Source organism: Galleria mellonella, unplaced genomic scaffold (genome assembly GCF_026898425.1).
Source record: "Galleria mellonella isolate WM207_F2 unplaced genomic scaffold, CSIRO_AGI_GalMel_v1 utg65, whole genome shotgun sequence".
Classification (NCBI taxonomy): domain Eukaryota; kingdom Metazoa; phylum Arthropoda; class Insecta; order Lepidoptera; family Pyralidae; genus Galleria; species Galleria mellonella.
In genome coordinates this window covers 9,029,522-9,056,761 of record NW_026442138.1, presented here as the reverse complement: position 1 = coordinate 9,056,761, position 27,240 = coordinate 9,029,522, and the positions used below count along the sequence as shown (strand labels likewise).

Below are 27,240 nucleotides of genomic sequence, written 5' to 3'. Positions count from 1 at the left end.
CGCTTGTCCTCTCAAACGATCTTCACCTTCACCCGCGTCAGCTGAACTAGTTTCGTAACTCTCATCGCGATACACAACTATTGTATGCATAAATCCCATTAATAATATAACATTATATCTCAACCACAATGCCGTTGATCTGCTTACTCGATATTATGTAAATTATTATTTTACACACAATGCACAAAATTTTACATCGAGTTTCGTGACTTCTGAATCAATAATCTTAATGTTTTAACATGCACTCATTATTCACAGATATAATTCCTCGATTTACATTTTTTAAAGATCTGTATCGAAAAGGAAACTTTTGTTCTGTTATTAACATTCTGTCGGTCTAAAGCATTGTCTATGTATATATATTTTCAACTATCTTTATAAAAAATTTCTCAGATGAATTACTAAAAAACTAAATATGAAGTTTTACACATAGTACATCTTAAACGTCATAAGTGAACGCTAGAAAGGGGATTTTCGGTTACAAATTGCTACGAAAACGGAAAATACTGTTTCGGGAGATACTACGAGACACAGCTTATTGAAATACAGATTATTATTATAAATGTGAAAGTGAGTTTGTTTGTTACCTTTTAACGTCTTAACGGCTTAACCACTTACTATAAAAATTGGCATACACGTACTATATGGAGAATGGACGTATGGAGAATCCTGATCAAGCGACATATCCCGCACGATGTCACAATATTAAAAATGCGAAAGTTTGTAAGGATGGATGGATGGATATTTGTTACTACTTGGCGCTAAAACTACTAAACAGAATTGAGTGAAATTTGGTACACGGGTAAGGTATGTCCTAACTTATCACATAGGATATTAGATATATATATATATATATATATATATATATATATATATATATATATATATATATATATATATATATATATATATATATATATATATATATATATATATATATATATATATATATATAATCTAATTTGATATTTATTGCTGACGCATACTTATAAAATTCCTTTAAAACAAAAGAAACTTTAGTTTACGATAAGGTAAAAAACCACATTTCAATACCTAATTACTTTGATCCGTGTAAACTAAGTTACCAACTCGCTATTAATTTTATAAGACCTTATCAAATCAGACAACCTTCGTAAGTTTACGAATAGATTCGCAATTTCACCCCTCGTGTATCATTAAGTACCTAATCCTCAACAAGTTTAAGTGGCAAGACAGGAATAGACATAAATATCTATGATATTACAGTTCAGAACTGACTACGCGTCACAACAGTAGCTGTGAAATTAGATTAAATTAGTGAAAATGTTTACCGAATACTATAACAATGTCACATGGATATATTTATGTTGCTAGATAACAACGAAAACTGATGTTTTTAGAGCATATAAATTCTCTATACATCGTTATCTAAAAAAGCAAATCCAAAACTTATTCGAATTTAACAGGACTTTAATTACAAATTAGGTTTATTTATTAGCACAAAAGAGATCCAAAATTTAATAATTGCAATACAAATTCGAACATAGTAGCTTATTAACGGGGGCCTAGTGAAATAGATTGCGGCGCTTTGAAATCGACTTCAATGAGACAGGGACCCTCCCATACTTATTTGCGATGCACCTGGTACCGTAGTAGTACCTGGGCGCTTCAGAAAGGCTTCAAAGACCCTTTGCTATTAATAATACCATTAAATAGAATGGTTCGCAAAAAGGGTACTATGACGTTAATTTTATTGATCTAAATTGGAACTATGACATACGAATTTAATGACAATAACTACTAAATAAGTATTAAACATATGGGATTTTTTTAGTTATGTTACTTTAATTTAAAATTTATAATCATGTTTTATGAAATATATCTAAAATCAACGGTATCATGTCTGTATCCTTTATTGTTTAAGAAATTGTTTATATACTGAAACTAAATATCCTCTAAAAGCAAATAAATTACTTTTATAATTAGATTTTCCTTATTGCTTTAAAAGGCAAAAAAAAATACTACCTTATTGCTGTTTTTAACATGTGACATGTAATCTGTTATAACAAACGTAAAATAAAACTAAAAATATGTTTGTCCGGAAAAACTACTCATGAAAATAACTTTGTTTTGTAATTACGATAATCGTCGTAATTATCTTAGTTTTTTGAGATATTGTACAATGTTTAGGTTCAATATAAAACATCTTCAATTATGATAATTTGTTCCAGGTATTGAATGCCTACATATGGCGAGCGGTGTGAGCTACGGGGTCTCTCAACTAGTACTAGATGAGACTCGGTGCGCTCTCGTTGACCAATGAGAACGGCGCACGGGAGCATGGATGGGCCGTAGGATGCGCGTCACTCCGGCGCTTTACCTATTGCTGCTGATCTATACACGTGTCTACACATTCATACCTGGCGTTGACGGTACGTTAATATTAAATAAATATAATAAACTGAAAAAGTTTTGTCTAAATGCGGTAATATCTGGAAATACGATATCATTTGAATATAACCACGGGCGAATTTAAAGAATATAACTAGTATAAATATGTACTTATTTTAATTGTAAAATCCAAATCTATATTAGTAATATTACAAAAATGAGAATGCATTTTTTGATGGCATCTATCACCTGCGGTATGAAGGAAAGGACTGCCGAAAAAAGAGTAAATAAAGGAAGTTTGTAAAAAAGACTGAAAGATTTATGGGGGAAAGGAAAAGAGGGACATTGCAGATGCTGAAGAGATACTGGTCAGAAACTGCAGCGGCTCGGGAAGCCGGAGCGACATACTCATATGCCCTTACTCTAAAACCGGTTAGATTACTAGAGAACACCCCTACAAAACAAAGAGAACAATTTTGAAAACATTCATCAAAGATAATGTAAAATTAAAAGCGTCTTCACACAATTACATTAATTTTGCATTCTAATTATTCTGTAACGATAAAATCGTGCGTGCTATGATAAAACATAAAAGCGTCCATTACTTCTTTCATTACATTATATTGAATATTACACCGCTATCCTCAGTTTCTCATAGGGGGCGCCCATTAATTATACGAGCTTAAAATGGGGGGAAGGGTCTGGGAAAATCTCATTTATAAGGAGGGAGAAGGGTCAATGAATGTCTCACGTCAACTTTATTCTTCACCTATTTCACTGAAAAGAACAAATATAGTTAGTTTTTATAGAATATAATGAAATGAAAATGTACAAGTAATTAAGTTTTGTTGAAATTATAACAGAAATACGATCCAAATTAAATTAAATAAATTATACAGCTATAGGACATCAACAATCTGTTTATGTAATCAATTTATTCTTTGTTTATATTTTCAGTCAGTTCTACTGAAAATATCAATCTAATTTATATAATGCATACAGTAACATACGAGTATAATGGATAAACTAGTGTCTTACCAACACTCGAATTAAAAAAACTTATGCGTAGTTCATCACCATCATCATCATATCAGCTTTTAACTATCCAGTGCTGATCATAAGCTTTCCCATAGGTGAGTTTTACCAGTAGTTGCCATGCTTGGCAAGCGAATTGCTAAATGCATTTAATCTTTAGAGATGTTTTAAGAGAGATGCTGCTGCTCATCCCTCGCCCTTTCCAAGGCGCCTCTTACGATTTCCACGGAAAAGAAAACAGTAGCCTATTTTTTGTCGAAGTCACACGGGAAAAACGTATTTAAAGAAGTTAATATAATGTATTCGTAATTATGAGACATTTTTGATATTTGACCATACTGTTTAGTTTAGCAAGCATTTTAACAGACCTAAAAAAGTGCAGGTTCTCATACCCTATTTGGATTTTATTGCTTTTTTTTGTGTAATAAAATCTAATTATAATTGACAAAAACCGATAGCTACAAAGCAAGAAACCACATGTTTTATTCTCATAGAACTAATAACAAATTAGTATTTTGTATATAATATACTTCCCCAGTAATCACCGACTAATTCCTATCTACTTAGGAACGTACTTTTGTATCGACAATTGATACCTATATAATGCCAAGTAACACGTCCCTAAGTAAACTTCAAGTGATTGATTATTTCTTCACGTTCATGAATACTTAATACAAACTCGCTGGATTTCGAATTGTTTTACCCTTTCCATTACACTGTGTGTGTACTTAAACATACTACGTAGATACAATCTACTTCACATGGATTAAAGCAGCAAAGTTGATTCAAAATTATCTTAGTCAATATTTAGTAGTAGTATTTTATTAATATATTTCTTTACTAGCTGTATCCCGCAACTTCGCCCGCCTGATCCAATACACAAAGTACTCTGTATGTTAATTTATGACCTACCCGTGTACCAAATTTCATTCAAATCCATTCAGTAGTTTTTGCGTGAAAGAGTAACAAAAACCCATACATCCATCGTTACAAACTGTCGCATTTATAATGTATTAATAGAATTGACTATTACATATAAATTATATTATAATCTCAATTTTTATATAAATAATACAAATTTAAATGTATGCTGTCAAAAACTATATTCTAATGACCATCCAAAGTGGTTAATAATGTGAAACATTATAATGAATCATATTTTCTATGTAATTAGTGACATTTTTGTTTAGCTAGTAACTTATACAGAAAAAAAAAATCTGCTTTAATCTTTACTAATATTACAAAGAGAAAAGATTTACTTGTTTGTTTCTTTTTTTTTTTAACGTGTAAAGTCTATAAACTACCTACTCAACCAATTGTCAAATTCTTTTGTAATTCTTCTGTAAAAAGCTACATTATCAGCTAGTGACATAAGCTACATATTACTCTCAAAAATTCTATCTACTTGTGGAAAACCAAACTAGTAATAAATAAATGTAAAAGTTAATTTAACTTAAGTCACTGTAACGGATATATCTTATCACAGGGCCAGTATCCCAACAAGAGGCCTTGGACGGCGGCAACACTACCTTACACTGTAACTCGTCGGCCGACACTTCTGATGAACAATTTACGTTGCTCGTATGGTACAAGGACAACGTACCTATTTTTAGGTAAGACTTATTAATTTACATCTCCTTGATATGTTAGTTCACTAGTCGGTGATTTAGTAACTATGCGGTCGATTGTGTTTAGACAGTGACGAATAAACTCCAAGTGGGTTTTTGTTTGTGCTGTCTGTGTTCGTAATATCATGGGCGTATTTAGAGGAGGTCCGGATCTCAGAATTGTCTGGTATTTACCAAAGGCTAAAACCAAACTTCGAAAAAACATGGATATGCTATGGTAAAAAAGCGCATATTTACTCTCAAATAGAGTACATATACGCTTTTTAGGCGGTCAGCCTCCCCCCCCCCCTTCCCCTCCTCCAACTTGAAAAATGTATTAAATACACATTGATGTATTTGATACATATTATGCATCAAATATTGATTCTTTAGCAATAGCAAAATTTGAACAAAAATCTTCTGCATGGGTATTTTTGTCACATTTATGTTTCCGCGTGTAGCAGCCATGCTTACATGGCTTTGGCGTGGTTTTCATTTATGTCATAATGATAGTGAAAATGTAGGGTATGGGGAACCCTAGTCCTTAAAAATGCTAACGCATGAGGGTTACTGTAACATCCATGGTGGTCGTTAGTTATTGCTATAACATCAATATATTCTCACAGTATAAGGCTTTGCTTTTATTACTGCTATTTATTTTTTATTTATTTGAAAAAAAAAGAATAGAAAAGAAAGAAAGCGGTAGCGATCTATTTGGCGAAAAAAAAACACTCAATGACACATACCTAGTGCTAATATGCATACATTAAAATATATATATTCTTTATTGCACTTGAAACAAAAAAGATACAACGATTAGTTTAACAACTTGTTAGCAAGGGAGGGCTTATCTAAAAGAGATCTCTTCCAGCCAACCCAATGTAATGAGAGAGAAAATACTTGTATATACATATATATATAATTATTTCACATACTGTAACGAGAGAAGTAGATGTGGAAAGAAAAATTAGAAACTAAATTATTTTGCTTAGATATTATTCTGGAATAGAAAAAAAATACATAGATATAATATAGATACAAGAGATAACATATCTCTTAAATTATTTATTTTTGAAATCTTTTTCTACACATAGAACAATTCTTGAATTATAACTATCGTAAGTTATGCTGTATTGTAATTATTTATATTGAAATTAGTCGATAGAAAATAATTACAATTATACAATTCAATAGATATTTTATTTGATGTAGCCCAGCATAGAATAGGCTAACCCTTCCGTTTCTGTGGTTGTCGGAAAAGGCAACTAAGGGAACTTAATGGCAGAGGGATTGGCAGCAGCGTCCTTCTTAAATCATCTCTAAAAGCCTAACTGCGGTTGCCAACCAGCCTGCCAAGCGTAGCAACTACTGGCAATACTCCCCTCATAAGGAAGACTTATGTTCAGCAGTGTACTGTTAACGGCTGAAATTAATTCTTGAACAAAAAGATATCTTTTTATTCTATATAACTGTAAAATATGACACCTCCTTTTGCAGCGTTGAAATTTATATAATATATAAATTCCTTGACTACATTCCTATATATTTCACTCTCTCTCTCTCTCTCTCTCTCTTCGTCCTCTTCATTACTGAAGGTCCTTGAAAGGTGTCTATTGCCTCTCTTATGATGTTATTCCATTTTGCACGGTCTTCTCGCAGGGCAACTGCAATTGACAGTCCCGTAACGGCGGTTACTTGGTCCAACCATCGACTAGGCGATCGTCCGCGTGGTCTTTTTCCCTCTATCTTGCCTACAACCATTAGTTTGTCCAGATTGTCGGACTGTCGTCGAGCAACATGACCAGAGTATCCAAGAATCCTCCGATAGCAGACTGTCGAGAGCCTATCTTTTATGCGGAGTATATATTTCACTAATTAGTTCTAAATATATCATACATTACGATTATGAGTAAATATAAAAAGAGATTCACCTTGAACTTAAGAATAAGAGATATTAATAAATAATTTTGCGTAACTATTGAGAGTGTTATATTCATCATGCTAGTTTCTTAACATTATTATTAATGTATTCAAAGTGTTTTATCGTATATCTATTATGTAACTAAAATTAGTTAAGCGCGATATTTATACATTTAAATAATATATTTATAGGTATCATAAGGTTTCTTGAAAGAAAACTAGCTTTTTGCCTAAATATTGTATTTTATTTCTAAAAGTTTCGTAAATACACATTATATTTTACCTGTTTGCATAACTGGATTAACTTCTATGTAATTTAATTGAAATGTGGAACCCTTAATCATAAGCGGCCGTAATGCGAGCGCAAGCCTTACTGATGATCCCGAATCCCGAAGCTAGACAAGCATACTCGACTAAAATACATTTACATTATTAAATTTGAGTGCATTTGACCACAATCTCATCTGATTTTAAGTGATGATGATATTCAAGGTATGATATACACGCAAACTCAAATAATGCCTATTCACTTTAGTTTTGAAAGACCTAATGTACTTGCCATATTGAAAATTGCTTTCGAAAAAACAAATGTTAAAACAAATATCAAATTGAATTATATATAAAAAAAAGATTGCTTGCCAAGCCGCCAGCAACAATATTCGATAACAAAAATTACCGGAACCGATAAATTTTTGATATTTTAATTAGGTATATTTTCTTAGAAAAAATCCGAGTTCCGAATACGTTCAGAGAAATGTGTTCACTTCAAAAGAGCTTCACTTTGAATAATTGTATAAATACTTTTATGTATTCAGAGAACTAAGTTGATTAATGTTAAACGCGAATAATTAATATATATGATCCTTAGACTTTTCAATAATTAAATCAATGCCAAACTTTGGTTTGAAATATTTCACTGCTCACGTATTAGATACAAACTTGTAATTTGAGGGTTAAAGTTCCTCATACTTGTCAACTGAAATTAACTGAAAACTACTAATTTTACCCACAATAAAATAATATAGAGCACATAAAAATCAGGTTCGAGATAAGGGTTGTATATTCCCCTGTTAAACTTAGATATAGAACATAAAAGTAAACCCTATCTATTGAAAAAAATAATACACTACTATTTTTTTTTAATTGATGATTAATGTAATAATAACTCCGCGTGCGCTAACGGTATACACTGATAAAGTACCAATGAGGGATGATAGGTGAGGATAAAGAGGCAGGACAATCGCTCCATCGTGGTGAATTCACCTGAAATTTCAGGTGAATTCACTGCACTGCTTAATTAAGCACGATCATTTCTAAAGGAATCAGGAGTAGTTCGTCCTGACAGGGTGTATTGAAATGGGGCAACTAATCCCCATAACTAACAATCATTTCCTCATTACACATACACTACATAGGATGTGTTTCCATATGACACTACTGGTACCCACTGGTGTTAAGTGACTTGCCTGACAATGACTTTACGTGCTCTTCAGAAGATTACTATCTATAAGGCTTAATTCACACTATAACAATCGGTCTCAGCTCGATCTCGATTTGGTAAGTAGAAAGACTTCTAGATTGAACATGAGTGCAATGGAACTAGGCTGCACAGATAGGTAGATATGAATACACAGATTGTTTCTTACATAATAATATTTTACCAGACCGAGATCAGATCGAGAAAGCGGCATTATAATCCAATATATAATCCAAACATTAATCTAAGTTAGAAATAAAGTCAGGTATTGTCCAACTGACCTATTACCATTAAAAATTTTACAAAAATTGCTTCGGAACTAGTAAATCATTTAGAAAAAAGATACCCACTACACTAATCGTATTTGAAATGAATTTATATCCGATTTTATTAAAACAGTAAATCTATTTAATACAATATACCTGGAGATATAGATAGATAAAGCTATTGTTAACAAATTATCGATTGATGTTAAACTTTTAACCACATTGTTCAGTTAAATACAAAAAATGGTTAGATTGCGTGGTTATTTATCTATCATCTCTCTCTGAATTCCCATTAATTGAATACAAAACATAAAATTCCAAAAGTAATCTTTATGAATATAATGGAAATAGAAACTTTTTGTGAGTTTTATAGTTGATTTCAAGTTATTTGTGTACCTATTATTTCACTGGAGTTGCCAGATATAATTTGTAATTAGGAATTCCTGTTACGTATAAAAAATCAATGTAAATTTCTTCAATACATATAGAATAAGAAACTAAACTAAAGATATTTTTTTCTAAGAAACATATGTTAAAAATTGACAATAAAATATAGAGTTTTTAAACCCATATATCTTTGGAGAAATTTACAGATCCACTAGTAGGACATTATTTAAAACGCTAGTAATTTCAATTTTATCTTTATTATTAAAGCTATAAATTTTACTAGTAGATATTGATCATATTTGTTACTATAATTATGTCTTATATTTTTCACCACACCTGTCCTTCATACGCTTTTTGTTTTTACCTAATTGTTAGCTGGTAGAGAATGCCATATGGCATTAAGCTCGCCACTTATACAAATTTTTATTGTGCAATAAAGAATAAATATTAAAATAAAATATTTTATTTGAAAACTATGAAACCATGAACCATGTATATAATTTGAACCTTTTACTATTTGCACGTAAATATCCAGAGCCACCAGATAAATTATAAAATTATTAAAGTAAAGAAAACGAAATTAGGTTACAAATGAAAATTGGTCAATGTTCTCATTCGATTAATTAGCAAAAAGTCGCTCGATGAGACTTGGATACCAATCTTCGTCACTTCGTCAGGATAGGCGTTACCCAGATAATGTTGGTCACTTCATTGATCCTTGTCTGACTAGAAGGACATTTAGCCCTGACATGGATAAAATAATAATATTTATTTCCTCCTTATTATAACACTATCATTAGAAAATAATATCCAATAACTTTACCATAATATCTGATTGTGAAATAAATATGGCGGTTATAAATTGTCAAATCTGACAGTTTACGGGCGCCATATTTATTTTACAACCATGTAGCCTACAGCATCTTTACAATGAAGATAAACGATACCTCATTTATAAAAACTATCAAGCCTTTTAAGAGTCCTTTCTTTTTTTTCAGTGGAGGAAATACTGAATTTTATTTAATCCTTACTAATATTATAAATATAAAAGTGAGTTTGTTGGCTCTTGGTATCCTAATGGGTTTTAAAGAACAAGATATTTTAACCCAATTATTTAACATATTACAGACGATGTCGCGAGTAAAAACTAGTTACAACATAAGAGGGACTAATTAATTTAGAAAGGACTAGATTTACTTTATATACCTAAATTAACAGGGTTACTCATTAAACTCGAGACACTTATATATCACTGATCATATTTGAATATAAATGAGGGACAAATTTACTGCCATCTCTCGGATTAATTACATTTGATAACAACATTTTTCATCAGACAAATTTAAAATTATTACCTTTAGAATCAAGTCTCGATAGTACACCACTAATCTCTCAATCCCTATAAATTTCAGTCAGTTTGATAAGCAGGTTTTCATTAAAAACAAATTGCTACTTAATTCCTGAAAATTAATATTATTGACTAACAATTTCCCTGTTCTCATTACAAAACTAATAACTACATGTATATTAAACTCCGCAAAAAACAAGATTTCATTCTACAAAGAAACAAATGCTTCTGTCTAGAAATTAACATATACATTACACAATTAATTAACATAATAATAAACCCTGTCGATTGCAAAAGAATTAATAAAGTCAATCAGAATTAATATATTGCTAAGGTTGGTTGCCTGGAAAAGATCGCTCTTAGCGATAAGGTCGCCCATTGTTTTCTCATTATGATTATTTCTTGTAATTATTTATATTTATAATAAGTTTACTATTGTAATCTTTTGGAGGAAACAATAAAGAATATCTATCTATCTAATTATACAGGCATAAAATACAACCGAGTTTCGAATCTCGCTCTTTAGTAAGTTGCTTTAAAAAAGGAATGTTTTCTTTTTGATAACCTGCTAATTTAAATGTAAATAATCAATATTCATGATAATATAATTATTATAAAATACTTTCTAACGCGTTAAAAGTTGTTTTCTCTTACTGGGGTCCAAAAATCTTATCTTGTAAATTGAAGCAAACAATACACATGTACAAAACTTCTTTAAAATTGGTCGACCGGTTAGGGAGACTAACGTGTAAATATCAAGCATTGTAGCACGGAATTTTCATATACTTATATTACAAAGTTACAATTTAGCGCAATTTTACATTTTTTTTATTTACATTTACCATTTGTTTACATTTTTTAAGTAATTCAAAATAAGCTTGTGTATATGAAACTGTAACAAAATCAATATACAGTCTAACTTATTGAATTTTAAAGCTTACGGCTTTATTTACGCTTAAGATTTACTTCAAAGTAATATCTCTTTATAAGTAAATCTGTTGTGACTATATTCCACTAAAATTGCGATATATTTTCCTTTCATCTTTTCCACCCTTTTCTATGATATACTTTCATTTGCAGTTTCGACACACGTGTAGAAATCGAATGGTCGAACGAGGGCTTCAACAGAAGCGGCCGAATAAGAGCGGACGTAGTAAGCCAACCCACGGCCCTTACAATATCAGCCCTCACGGAGGACGACGAAGACTTGTACCACTGTCGCGTTGACTTCCTCAACTCACAAACTAGGAACATTGGAGTCAATTTGACTATTACAGGTATTTATTTACTTATTTAAATATACATATAGATATTCTTTCATCAGGCTGAAATCATTTCCCTTACCTTTCCTTTGAGGGGCTGTTCAAACGAAAAAAACATATTTTAAAATGAAAAACGAGTAAAATTTATAATATACTGTACAAACTTAACTGGAAGACGTATTTCATGTGTTAAAGAGGTTCTCAATTCGGCTGTATTTTTTTATGATTATTTCTTCATAACTCTATCAATTTTAAACTAATTTTAAAAATATTTTTTATCTGATAGGATTACGGATTGGTCCGAGAGAAATTTTATCAAAATTGGTTCAGTCGTTTAGTTTTTAAAATTACTGGTTTTGTCGCAATTGACGTAGATTTTTTTGTAGGATATAATCATATCCAATTAAATTATTGTATTTAAATTCATGTTACTCAAACAAAAGGTTTAGATTCAAGGAATCTTTGCTTAATTTACAGTTGTTAATGGCCTTGAATTTCATCTATATAAGCATCCATTAATGTCCCACAGATGGGCATCGACCTATATCCACAAGAAAAGTATTAGCCTAACTAGAATGGCATAGTATAGCATAGTATTAGAGATTTCATTATAAACATTAGGTATATAAATATTTACCAAACATAAACCAGTCCCGAGTTTATGTTTCTTCCGCCATTTTAATTATCTCAATTTAACATCATCCAAGGTCCGTTCCGTCGTTTTAGAATGCAGACTAAAAAAAGGCAAAAAACCTTTAACCCACTTGTCTTGTCTAATCCATGAGATTAGACTTTACGTATTAACCATGTAAACCACCTGACCCTCTATCAATTACTTAGTATTTTATACAAATATGTATTTATATACTGGAAAGAAATTAAAAAGAAAATTATGATTAATAAGTATAGAAAAAATATTCTTACAAAGATTTCTTTAACTAAAAAAATTGAATGTTCTTTATAATCCATTTGAACTGAAAGCTATTTTAGTATTCTCTGTGTAAAAGATTTATCTTGAAGTACGTAATAACAAAAAATTAAATATTTTATGTATATTTAAAGAACCATTAGAACTGGGCTCAACTGGTCACGTCAGCTGAATGCCTGAGTACGAGGAAAAACTAAGTGCCTACCATTGAAAAACGTCCGCAAAATGTCAATCGACGACGCAGATGTAGGTAGCGGGATATTTTGTCTCCTACTTACAGGAAGGACTGAACTATTAAAGTCCAAACTATATAGAAATAGAATGAAGGGGAACGTTCTTTGTATAAACGTGGACATTATATATATATATATATATATATATATATATATATATATATATATACATGATATTACAAGAGCTATATAGGTCTTGTAATATCAATGGCATCATCATAACATAGACCTTCCCCATAAGATGTTTTTACCAATAATTGTCACGCTCGGCAGATGTGTTACCAATCGCAGTTAGGCTTTGGTGATGTTTTTAGAGGGACACTCCTGCCCATCCCTCGACCATTAAATAATTGTTATATACGAGTGTCATTTTATCATCAGCATCATCATTTCAGCCACTATCCGTCCATTGCTGGATATAAGCCTCTCCCATAGGCTCTCATAAAGAACGGTCCTGAGCTAAATGCATCCACTGACTTCCTGCAATGCATTTTAAGTCGTCACTCCATCTAGCGAGTTTGCTAACTACTAATGCCTACTCCGCACGGTTTTCTTAATAAAACACAGCCCATATTACTCGGTGATAAGTAACTTTCTTTCGGTGTAAGAATTTTAATAATCAGTTATATATTTAGATATTGTATTTAAAACATTTATACATAGTTTTACCATTTTATTGTAGAATGTAATAGCGTATTTATAAAGTAATACTATGAGTATTTTAAATAATGATAGTCCATCAAACACTCACAACACAAACAGTAAATTATATCATCATCATCATTATATCAATCATTAATTATCCACTGATGAACATAACCTCCCCCTGATGGGGTTTGGGAGGTAACAAATTATATACCAATACACTTATATAATATGGAGAAACGTAAATAGATACCTAAATATTTATTAATACAACTGTTTGTATTGTGCGGCGATCGAAGTTTAATCCTCAAACATATTAATACACATAATACTTAATCGAAATGCCCATATTTCTCTGAAACTACAACTACCTACTACTGCCGCCGTAAATAGCTTGCATCTAAACTACAGTTTAATTAGTTACAAACCATTAGTGATTTAAGTGCAATGGTCCGCAGTTTGCATATTTTTTACATCAAAACTGAACATAAACTACATGTGACTGCAAGAGGAATGCAAATAAATCGCTTTTTAAATCTCCTTTACATTCTCATATAACGTCATAGCAATTTGAGGTATGACGTTTTCGTTTGTATAGAACTAACTAAATGTTTACGGAAATTATTGATATATTATATAATGAAATGTAATGTAAATTGGACTCTCTTTTTCGCGCTTAGCCTCTTATTTAGGCCGTTGTGCGTACATATAATTATATATATAAGACAATTATATATTATATACTTACATGTATATTACATATATTTATTAGTCCTAATATGTTTAGTAGGGGATAATAAATAGCTTCTATGAAAAAAGAGGAGTGTTATAAGTTTGACGTGTCTGTGTGTCTGTTTGTGGCATCGTAGCTCCTAAACGAAAGGACCAATTATAATACGATTTTTTTTGTGTGAAAGCTGACGTCATCGAGATGATGCTTAGCTATGATTTATGAAGATCTGTTTAGACGTTTCAAGATAATTAGTTCCTTTTATAGGTTTTTGTGTTAGGGCTTTTTTTATTTTTAATAAATTTATATTTATGTATGACAAACGAACTACAACAGTATTTTTTATTAATTAAAACATTTAATGCAAGAAAATTACGTCCTAAACGTAATATAAAAGAAACTCAATTTATTACCTTCATTTAAAAATAACTATTAAAATCAATTTGGAATCGTTGATGATGTAAATATAACGGATGTAAACATCAAAATAAATATACAGCGTGAAATCAAAACGATCTCACTTTTCCTTCATAAACCATTTTCTATATTATAGCATTTGTTAATGATATTGAAACTGTCTAAAGTAACTTTAATAATGGCCGAAAAAAAAACTAAAAAAGTACTGATAACAATTGTAAAAATTTATATTATATACATTTATCAGTTGTTCCATATACATGTGCTAGAATTCAACCTATTTTGAAATAATCTTTCACGACGTCACAAGATCATTAAGTAACTCTATGCTTGTAAATATTATTTTGTGAATTTGCAATATTGATACAATATTGCAATACTGAATAGTAAAATCGTATACAAGCCTGCTACTTGCTTTGAGTAACAAAACGTAATGTTTATAAATGTAAATCCTCGGAGGAGTATCAAATATATTTCACTGTATGTACCAGATTTTAGAAACTGTGCAAAAGGTTTCGTACGAAGAAATGTGAAACGAAATAAAATAAAGCCTATGTTACATGAGACTCTTGTTATTTGAACGTTGAACAGGCGAAACATACAATTTCTAAGTAGGAGGTACACGATACGAGATCAGCATGCCCTTACGTACACACTTGTACATTCTATCTAATGTACAATTTATTGTAAGTACCTACATAATAGTTTAATTGAAACGTGCGCCATGTAAATCCTGTTATATATACATGTATACACACAAATTCTTGTAGATAGATAGGTTTAGTTACCAGAACATTGATTTTTAAAGATCTTGATTTTTATAATGAAGTACAAATGTTCGCCTTATAGTCTAAAACATGCAAATTCATTGATACTTAGATACAAGTTATTATGCTAAACTATCTCAATATTATGTCAATTATTCATTAGATTAACATTAATAAAATCATAATAGTATGTTAAACAATCAATCAATTAAAATAAATTACATTCTATTCAATATCAATGCTATTTAATAAAAAAAGTACAAATTATATAATTGTGTAGATAATGTAATACTTATGTACCCTCACATACTACCTATACTTAATATTTTCGAGTTATTATATTTATTTATTATTATATTTATTTACATTATATTATATTATATTACCTTATCATATTATATAAATATCATTATAGCAAATGTCTATATGTATTTGTTTAGTTATAAAAATTACACTCATAGAATAGATAACTTGTTTCTTTGTATATTTTCTTACTGAAACAATTTAAAAGAAATTAAGTACCAAAAAGTTTCTTTAACAGAATATGTTGTTAGCTACGTGTATTGCGTAAATAGGTAAGTACTTATACATTATTTATATATAAAAACATTGTACTACTACGTTATAATTTATAAGTATCTAAGTACCAGACGTAGGCTTTGTATAAAAGTCGTCCGCTTGGGGACAGAGACATTTCATATTGTCCCACTCGTGTTTATGCCGCAAAGTAATTTTCGCATAGCTGTTTCAGTTTGAAAGATGAAATATGGCATTTAAGTTAAAAGATACAAAGATATAACATCTTAGTCCATAGAAATTGCAACACATACGCATAGCTACCATGGGCACCACAAAATATTTTTGATAGCCATAATGCTGTTCATATCTATAAATGACGGTTATCACATTCCATCTGGTGATCCTTAAACTCGTTTGCCATTCGAGATTGAATACAAAAAAGAAAACAAAAATTTTGAATAACAAATTAGAATAACAATTGAGAAATAAACAAGAATATTGAAAAGTTCTAAGTAAGTCTTTTATCAAAATCGTGTTGTTGTATATACGGAACAAGGTACGATAGAAGTGACATCATTATTTTATGTACAAAATTCCCTAACTAAATACAGAAAGAAAATCTTTTATCGTTGTGCTCCATCGGGAAATAGACAAGTAGGCCGCTAGAAGCGATTCTTCTAGTAAACTTTCCGTCTCAATACTAGTACCATAAAAATAAGGACTAGGTAGAAGTGGCACACCCGCTAATCCCATAAAAATACCACGTTTGTTGCACGGACCTTGAGAACTGAACTCCTTTAGTCACCATGGTTGTAAGTCACGCAAAAAGCATATTTAATTGTAAGCTACAAGATGGACCATAGTTTTCAGGGTTCTTGTAAAACGGTCCGATACATTACAAGAATAGGGCAGACATTCGTAGAACGCGTTACGTAACATTTTTTTTTTTTAATTCAATAAAAACTAGTGAATTAAAATCTCCCAAGCTCTCAACCGTTGCCGTGTGTGCCCTGGCATAGAATGGGCCACTTCTTCCTTTCCTGTGGGTGTCATAAGAGGTGACTAACGAAGGGCGAGGGATGGACAGCAGCGTTAAACATCTTTAAAAGCTTAACTGCGATTGCCAATCCGCCTGCTAAGCGTGGCAACTACTGGCAAAACTTTATAGAGAAAGCTTACGTCCAGCAGTGGACAGTTAACGGTTGAAATAATAAAAATCAAATAAAAAAGCTGTCAACCCTTGTCGTTTATGTTTTACGAGGAATCCCTCGAATGTATTAAACCGTCATTTTTATTGTTTTTATTGTCAGTATTCATTAGTGTTATGGCTTTTAGGTAAAATGGTCACTTGGATGTTACGGCGGGATACATGGAGGGAGAGAGGGTCAAAAATCTTCAAAAATTGCGTTACATAATACTTGAACACCCCCTTATGGGTATGAACCGCATATTACACAAATTTATTAAATTGTATGTATCGTCGGAGGGTAGTAATAGGAGTCGCCCTACTCTGCTAATAGGAGGTCGCCCTACTCTACCTTTGTCTATACAAGGTCATACCTAATAACATATATATTTTTCCGTTTTTTTAATACGATTACGGACTGCTTTTTATTAATTACATATAAGAAAGTCATTTATTAAACGAATATAAATTGTGACAGCAGTATTTATTTTTTCTTTATTTTATTTATTTAACACTTTATTGCACCAACATAACAGGATTTGTTGAACAATTTTCAATACGTATAGTACAAAAGACGGTCTTATTGCTAAGCAATCTCTTCAAGACAACCATTGGGTAGAAGGAATTAAAGCATAAATAGGTAGGTGGCGCGTTAAAAAAAAATAGATCTGTAAAAAATAATATTTGTGACAGGATAGTCATATACACATACATAAATAAACACATACATCCAAATATATACATATATATATACATACATATATAAATATATATTATATATATATACATATATACGCACAAATACATACAAATATACCACACTAACACACATATATATAACATACATAAAACTGGAAATACGTAGGACTAAGTGATTATAAGAATAGGTAGTGGGCTTTAACTACCATAAGTTTTTAAAAATGGGCATCGATTGAGCGCACCGTATAGAAGTAGGGAGTGAGTTCCACAAACGAACTGCTTGCACAGAAAAGGATTTGGAGTAGAAAGAGGAAGAATGAGTAGGAATTATGAGTTGGAGGTTGTCAATTTAAAGTAAGTAAGGGGAAATTTATACATTTTGTCGGCATCGGTACGCTCACAAAAAAGGAGCATTAGTGTTACTTCTACCGACATTTTTTATTCCCATGCTAGTACACACTAGACCGTTTTTCCGAAATACTGCGAGCCCGCCGAAAAGGCTTCGCCCAATTCACACGTGACATCGCAAACAGTTGAATTATTCAGATCGCATCACGTATTACTTGAGCGACGTAATGTTCGCGAGGTAATTTTCATACCGAGTTAACAACATTTTTCGTTAATCTGAAAACTCGGAAAGAAAGGTTATAAACCGAAAATGTTATGAACCTTTGGATTATAATATGTACGTGTGACTGTGTAACCAACGTCGAAATCAAAATATAACTGAATATTTTTTCTAAAGAAATTTTTGTCGAAAAATTACAAAAAAATTTGTCTCTCATACTAGTTTAATAGTTGGACGTGCTACCTTAATATTAGAGGTATGTGAATGTGAATGTGAGAAAGACTCTGTTTTCCGCACTTAGCCTCTCATTTGGGCCGTTGTGCGTGTGAGTCGTGGCTAGTACAGCCAACCTAGCTCCGCCCAGAAGCGCAGAAGCTTCCTGGGTTCTTCACAGGCCTCACGGAGCGACCTCACCGTTCCGAGGATTTCTAAACGTTGATGGGCCACAGCCTCACATTCCAGGATTACGTGAGCAGCCGTTTCTTCAGCGTCGAAACAGCCTCGACATAGAGGGCTGTCTGTGGCTCCTATTGTGTATAAATGTTTGTTTAATGGACAATGACCCGTTATTGTCCCTATCATTATTTTGAGGTTTCGAATATGGAGATATCGAATATGGAGAGTGATATCTATGTTTATGCGTACAGTGCAATAAGGAAATAGTTTGTTTATTAAGGACTTTAATAATTCATAATTGTTATTTTAGCACTTCACGTACTAGGTTAAAGTATCGGCCCACCATTAATTTCCTATATTTGTATTTAATATATAAAATATTTTTTTTATTTCTCGGTTATCTCTTGCTTAATTCTCAGTTGAGCGTCAGTTACAGGCCAGTTAAAATATATATCTCTACCAACCTCGTCGTCTCAATCAAACTCGCAACAAGAGACGCGATAAAAATAAAAATAAAACCTTTATTTTGGGAAAAAAATAATATATATTCTATATTGCACTTGTAAGTTACATATAAAATAATGTATTTATAAATGCGGTGAGCAAGGATGGACTTATCTCTGACAGAGATCTCTTCCAGTCAACCCAGTACAGTATTAAAAAAACATTATTATACTAGCAGAGTACTTTCATAAAAGAATGCTAATTTCTCTATTAACCTTAAAATGTTAATAAAATTTCCTTTTAAAAACAAGTGTGATACTACTCATATAACGAATTAAAGAAATGAGTAAATAAATAGCGTGATAAATAATAATGCTCACTAAAGACACGAATAAATAAATAAATATGTTGACTTATAATAGTCCATGTATAATGAATGGTACAGTAAATAGATAACACTTTCCCACGAGAGAATTTTATGCGAGACCAATAATGAAGCCTTTTGGGGTAACACGAAACTGAGTTTCTGCAACCCTTGGGGACCTTGTGTATTATATTCCTTCCTGTTGTGCGTTCTCTAATTTATATGTTTCATGGAAATGTAGTCAGTCGTACGAAGTCATACGTACTTTTCTAAAAGTAATCATACATATTTGGTGTTTATGAACGACATTTAAAACTGCCTGTGAACTGTCGCTTTTTACGCGTGTATTATAATAAGTATTAAGTTATGTGTTACGTTAAAATTATTATAGTTATCCATATTTATAGAAAATTTCATTGAAATCTGTTCAGACATTTCAACGTGATTGACTAACAAACATCTTATCTAAATTTCACATTTAAAATACAGAAGAGTAGGATTGTTATAGAATAATAACTACTTGAGTTTGCATTAGTTAACTAATTAACAACTGCTCATAAAAATATAGCTGTCTTCTGTCTTTTTCTATTGTGTTCTAAAGTTCACATGAAATGGAAAGAGACAGAAGACAACGCAAATCATATGATTTCTTAGCCCACGTTTATTTTGTCTATGGCAACATTTATGGTCTATAAAAAAAATATTGGACTTAATATATATCTGTAAATGACGAGAATGTACTAAACTATCGCTCCCCCACTGTAATAAATAAAAAAAGAAATTTTCTTTATGTATTTTATTAATTACATACAATTATAATTATTCAGAATATATTTTACAATTAGGTTTTACAATATTCCTGTAATTGGATGTAAGTTTTTTTTTTTTTTTTAATATAATAATGAGTTGTTTGATGATTAAAAAATAATAGAATTGATATTGCAATCACGGTATCTAAAAAAATTTTGTTCGCAGCAGTAAGTTCGTATTTATAAGTATTAAAACAAATGGTTTTAATGTCATGTATAGTTCAAATAAAGGGTAAATTATGTTAAAAATAAAAATTGTTCCTAAAATAACTGACAATGACAAAGGGCAATGTGGGTTTGTTGGAACACACTGCGGAGAATTGTCACAATCTCTAACCAATGAAAATTTCGTTCGTTCAAAATTACTCAGGATAATTATAAATGCCACACCATCACACTAACTGTCTCAAAATAGGATAATTAGAGACAGTGTCTTAGTGTAGGCGTCCATTGACTACAATGACCGTTTACCATCAGACGGACAGTACGCTTGTGGCAAACACGCTATACGCTGGTGGTACGTCTCTGTGATATAAAAAAACAACCTACGACTCTCATGCCTAAATCAGTTTTAAATTAATGTTTTTTTTTTTTATTGTTCCAATTAATAAATAAAATCTAAATAGGTTATATCACCTTTAAATGTTTTAAATATATATATATATATATAGAAAAAACATGTTATTTTATTATATTTATTAAATTATTAATATTATAATTTCAGACATAGGACGCCAATGTTTTTTATATATATATATATATATATATATATATATATATATATATATATATAGTGTGTATTATTTGAACGTATTAAAATAATACTCAATATAAAAAAAATATTGACTGTTTTTTTTTTTTGGACGTTTTTAACAGTCGACCCTTCATCTAAATACTATTATGATCTATCTCAAATATTGATATTATTTTAATATATTACAAAAACCATGAAATAATCCATCTGTTAAATAATTTTCCCAGAATCCCAGAATTCATTATTATAATTAATATTCTTTGCTACATAAGAGTTAAATGAATCTATGCCTGAGATCAAAATTTTAGTACATGAATATTGAATAATCCATAATGAATATGTCGCCTGACTTCATTGAAATTCGTCGAGCAGGTTTCATATGATACATAGGCATATATATTATATGTAGACATAGATAGATATTTATATTATCAAGAATTTTTACCTATATTTATAAAACCTCTCGTTCCTTGAAAATGTGGTTATTTGATACTCAGTCACGTTGTTGAACAGATTTGATTGAAATTCGCTATACAGACAGACCCAATCTTAGATTTATAAATAGAATACTTTATACACTGATTCTGGCGAACAAATTTGTGGATTAAAGCTAGTCGGGCTAATCTAGTAAAAAAATGATAACGACTGTTATCTTTTGTAAGAATAACGTCTATGGAAATGGTATTAGTTCCCGACTGTTTTAAAAATAAATATTTTACATTTTTAATCAAAGTTGTTGTGTGTTAATATAATCAACATGAGTAGTTTTAAATGTCACTTACTAAATTAAAATTTCTCTAGAAGAAAAGAAACGACGCGTAATATACCTAATGTCAAAAGTAATATTAAATCAACATGGAAATTGACATCACTTGAAAATTGGCGAAAACGTCGCTAATAAAGATAAAAACACAGATTGAGAACTTTTACCTTTTTAAAGTCGATCGAATATGTTATTGTTCTCTTTGTAAAAAAAAATCAAAGCTCTTATACCTCTTTATAGTGACCGGACGTTATTGATATTCAAACCTAAGATTCGAACACCTTTTAAAACAAACACATCCGTATCACCGCGCATTAACTATAAAAATAATAACGTTTTATCTCTAATGCTGGTAGACGAAAAATCTACGTGCATATTAAAATAAACAGAATGGTATTCATGCAGTTATAATAAAAGATGTAATCGATTACTGATAAATCGACTGTGTTCACTTTTTCATATCGATTGCTCTAAATCGACAGATAGTGACACTATTATCATTACTATCAACGTGGAGTTTCACTTTATTTCTATAAATAGTCTAGCAAGATTATTGATAATATCGATATATATACAAAACGTTACTATAGATTAATTTATTATAATAAATTATATACTATGTTCGATAATACGAACATTTTGATTAATCGATAGTAATTTAGTCAATTATAATCGAATAATTTTTAATAATATATTTTTCGTATTATTAGACGATTATTCAATCGATAATATCTTCGACATTTATAATTGAACAATTATAACATATTATTTATTATGTCATTTATAAATTAGATTATTTTATTGCCTGAATTAAAATATCGATTAATATTCAGCACTTCCTGCCTATTAGGCAAGTCTAGCTGTAATACGTCTCTATAAGCAATGATTATAAATATGTATTCATTACAAATCGAGAAATAATGGCAACTTCACCAAAGTTATCGTTGTATTTTATCTTGACCAATATTACTCGTGCCTATAAAGACGGCGAGCTCTCCGTTCAACTTTATCCTGATAATCTTCTCCGGAAATTATCGGATTTAACTGTTCTAAACACAGATCAGTAAATATACTGATATCAATGGTTCTGAAGGATTTATCAAAATCTGTAATTTTATTACTGCATTTATTCTATTTAATAAAAGATGAAATGGAAATCATTAATATCTCAATCATTAATATTTTAAATAAGAATTCTAACAGTGAAATTAAACATTTTTTAATATGGATTATAATTCGACATAGATAAACTCATAAATATTTAGATTTTAGATGATTTAGAAAAGCTAGTTATTTGATTAGAATTATTTTGTATAATTCCGTTACCATTAGTTCGTGTGTGACTCGAATAAGGTAGTAAATCTCCGAGTACTCCATAGACTTCCGTAAGATAACACGTGTCTGAGTAGATAATAGATTTAGAAAAGTTTTATTGCCAAAGTCTGTACATGTACAACAGACAGCGTTGCCAGATTTGGTAAACTTTTCGCAATTTGGGATAAAAAAAATGAAATGAGAGTGATGGAAAAATTGTTAAATAAATGAAGAAATTTGGTAACTTTTTGACAGTTTACCAATTAAGGTAGTAGCCATAACTATAAATAACATATTGTATATCATAACGAAAATCAGTGAAAATAACGGCGTTTTTTTCGTCGTACGCGTAATAGTTATTAGTAGTTATTAATTAATATCTAGTCGTAGTGGCCCGTAGTAAGTTTGAGATTGGGTAAAACTGGAGGGAATCGTATAGATTTGAGAAAGAAATATTTGAAATCTAAGTAAAAAAAATACATCTAGCAAGCTGATGACGACCTAGAAAACAATTTGCAATGTAAGTTTACTGTGGTACAAATCAGTGAGCACAAGCCACCAGTAACAAGACAAGTAAATTCAAAATAAAAGCCAATACCAAGCTGAACTAATAATACTTATTAATATCTACATATATATATATATATATATATATATATATATATATATATATATTTCTTATGAAGAAACGCTCAACAGTAAATGTTAATAGGTTAGGAAGTGTATTCCCAAATGAACCCTCTTAAATCGTTTAATCTTATCATGTAATGTCTCTAATACCATAGAAATACAATAAGAACCATATTCCCATGGTAATACATAAGCTATTAGATTTACAATTAATATAAGGTTATAATTATAATTCCTAGTTGAATAAAATAGAAATACGGTTTATTTCATTAAGATTGTCTTAATTAAACAGTGTTGAATTGTCATTTTTTTTAACTCTATTGCCCAATTCAAAATGTAGAATCTACCAAGAAAAATCGACAAGAAACTTCACCATTCAGCCCCTTGAACGAAACTAAAATATTGCAAGTTAAAAATACAATGTACCAAATATCAAAAAAAAAATGTAAACTTACAATTAGAGATAAGTAATAAAGTAAATCAGTACTTGTACGAGCAGGACCAGTCCCAATTGTTCTTAAGCTTATAAGTAGATAGTATCGTTGACAAGTATGACGATTCAACCGACCATCATTGCATTCAATAAAATTTTTAGGAGAACAAGAGTAAAAAGTCTGAGTAGAAAAAAGAAGAAAAAGGAAGACTTATTTTGGATTCAACTTTTGCTATACAACTTTCTTGAAATAAAGTATTGTGAAAACTAAAAGTTGTGCATAATATATCAGAAGCGCCAGAAATGCAATTACAGATAGTGTAATAGTAAAACTGTAACAGACCTTAATAAAAATGTTTTTCTTTGTGTTTCAGTGCTCCCAAGTAAGCCGTTTTTCTTGGACGAAGTGGGCAATAAAGTGGAGGACAGAATTGGCCCTTACCACGAAGAGGACACTTTAGTGCTCAGCTGTCTCGTCATAGGAGGTATACATTATTTATTTAACTGGACACTACTATTGCTGAAGTTTAATTAAAACTTTATTTGTATTTGAACCGTTCCAAACATTACATTTTGCTAGTGGACTTCGCTCCGCAATAAAACAGACACTTCAATTGTGAATTATGTGTACTGGGTGTTGTTATTTTAAAAAGATGAATAATTCACCATTGAACAACATGATTTTTATAGACACATACTATGGATTTTTATAGATACACACATTTTGGTGTTATTCACCGAAAAAGAAAATTAATAATAATGTCACAGACATATGTACACGTATCAAAAAATAATTTATCATTTCTTTCACGTGGTCCTCTTCCATGTAATTCAACTAATATTAGAAACTAGCGCGTACGCGTAGTTCGCCCACGGAGCAACAATACAAATATAAATTTAAGCTCACGACTATAATTCTAGATGAGGCAATCAATGGCAAGTTCTCGGGTTTTGCCTTCATCCAATTTGCCGTCATTTCATCAAGTATATTTGAAACTAACCTTTAATATTTATTAATTGTTATAACAGTACTAGCTGTATCTCGCAACTCTGCCCGTATGAATCAATACCTAAGTATATGCAAAATTAAGGTATAATCTACCCGTGTACCCAATCTCATTATAATCCATAAATTTTTTTACGTATGTAATCATTACGTAAAAATGTAACAGATTTATCCATCCATCGTTAAAAATTTTCGCATTCACTATATTAATATGATTATTATATAATCTGATATATTATTTTAATAATAATTCAATTTTTTTTAATATATGAAAATATAACAAAGCCTGCGTTATTAGTTTACGCTTGCGGAATACCATTTAGGTGAGGATGAAGTCAGCTCCGTTGGCCAATCAAGAATTCACCAAGAATTAACCACTACGGTTCCCAGAAATTCAATCAGATAAGTTTTGACCCCGCATCTCTTCAGTATCTAAATCAACTGTATTTCCAGTTACACAAACGATGGGATACTGCCAAATTTTACTTATGCTAATAAAATTTTTAAATATTTGCCTTCACATTATTGCGTCATGCTTAATAATTCAATAATAATTATATATATTTTTAAATCGAATGTTCCCTAATTGTATACAGTAAATTTGATGGAAATAGGTTCTTAATGCTCAGACAAAAACGATAATGGCTCTCAAAGAAATATACACTATGTATAAACCTGAGACGTCTTATGTTACTCTACTCATTACTTTCGTCCTTTAATTAGATCACTCCGGAACATACAAATGCAACCTTTTTCTTTCGTAATTAAGTGATTCCTGCGTAATAACATAAATTAACCCCTAACTAATAATAATATTCGCAGAATATGTTTCTTAGAATATGAAGTAGATGAATAAATAACTTCACGTGAATTCTCGTAAGTATAATGATATATTCAAGGATCTCCCATCTCGCAATTCTAACTACGTAAATTACTTCGTAAACAGCAAAACTTAGAATCACAATTATTAAATTAAATCGAAGTGTATGCCTAATTTATGCCTTTAATTTTTTTTTTCTTTTCATTGCGTCATTTTCTTTAAAGTATTTGCTAGTAATACATATAGCATAAACCCCTTTACAAAAAAATGGCTATAAATACCCTCTTTTATGAATTCTTCGAATCTATACTAATATTATATGGAGGAAATATTTAATCGTTTATTTGTTAGTCTATAATAGATAAACTCAAGAACTAATCAACGGATTTTAAAATTCTTTTCCTATAGAAAGCCACATTATTAGCGAGTAATATAGAAATCCCAATAAAAATTACAATAATGTATAACAGTGGCTTTTGAGGGATGTTTCCGCTACCAGGCTGCGAAATGCTGAAATAATATACCACCACCGATACGATTGTCTAAAACTAAACAAATTTTATATAAAAAGCTTAAATTTATTTAATTATTAAACAAAAAATTGGCATACGTCATAGGTGTGTAGCGGAAATATTTATCGCTTGAGTGCTGGTATCTGACTGAGAATGACCTCTGACTATTCTATATCTCTCTTCTAATAGTATCTGTTATTAATTTATTTAGAATAAAATATTAAATAGTTGTGAATGTAATGGACACACACTATTTTATCCATATATTGTTTTTGTTAAAGAATTTCGCGGCTGGCTTTTGGCCACAACAGGATTGATGTCCTGTGTTTTACTCTTTTCCTCAAAAAATGTTTGCCCTCACAAAGCAATAAACTGAGTTGTGACCATTTTGTGTCACTATAACACACGCACAAAAGGTAAAAATTGTGTTACTTTTTTATGTATTTAACTTTTTTTAATATATATGATTTTATCTCTTTTTTTTTGTGTATGTCTATTATTAGGTCTGTTCTTATTTGTGTGCTGTAAGGCAAATAAATTATATATTTATCTATGTAGCCAAATGTATAAAAAATTTGCCTATTAAAGCTAATATGAAATACTAATTTATTTTTGTGTTAACTATAACTGT

The 27,240-nt window shown here is 30.5% G+C and overlaps 1 protein-coding gene across 2 annotated transcripts in view; it reads left to right on the top strand.

Moving 5' to 3' along the window:
- Positions 1-27,240, top strand: part of LOC113514121 (hemicentin-2-like) — a 135,293-nt gene that overhangs the window by 86,811 nt on the left and 21,242 nt on the right. For both annotated transcript variants that reach the window (XM_052900594.1, XM_031914274.2), the window contains exons 3-6: positions 2,211-2,411; positions 4,892-5,018; positions 11,491-11,687; positions 24,646-24,756. In XM_052900594.1, coding sequence (XP_052756554.1) covers positions 2,324-2,411; positions 4,892-5,018; positions 11,491-11,687; positions 24,646-24,756 — 523 coding nt within the window. In that variant the 5' untranslated portion in view covers positions 2,211-2,323. The remainder of the gene's footprint in view (positions 1-2,210; positions 2,412-4,891; positions 5,019-11,490; positions 11,688-24,645; positions 24,757-27,240) is intronic.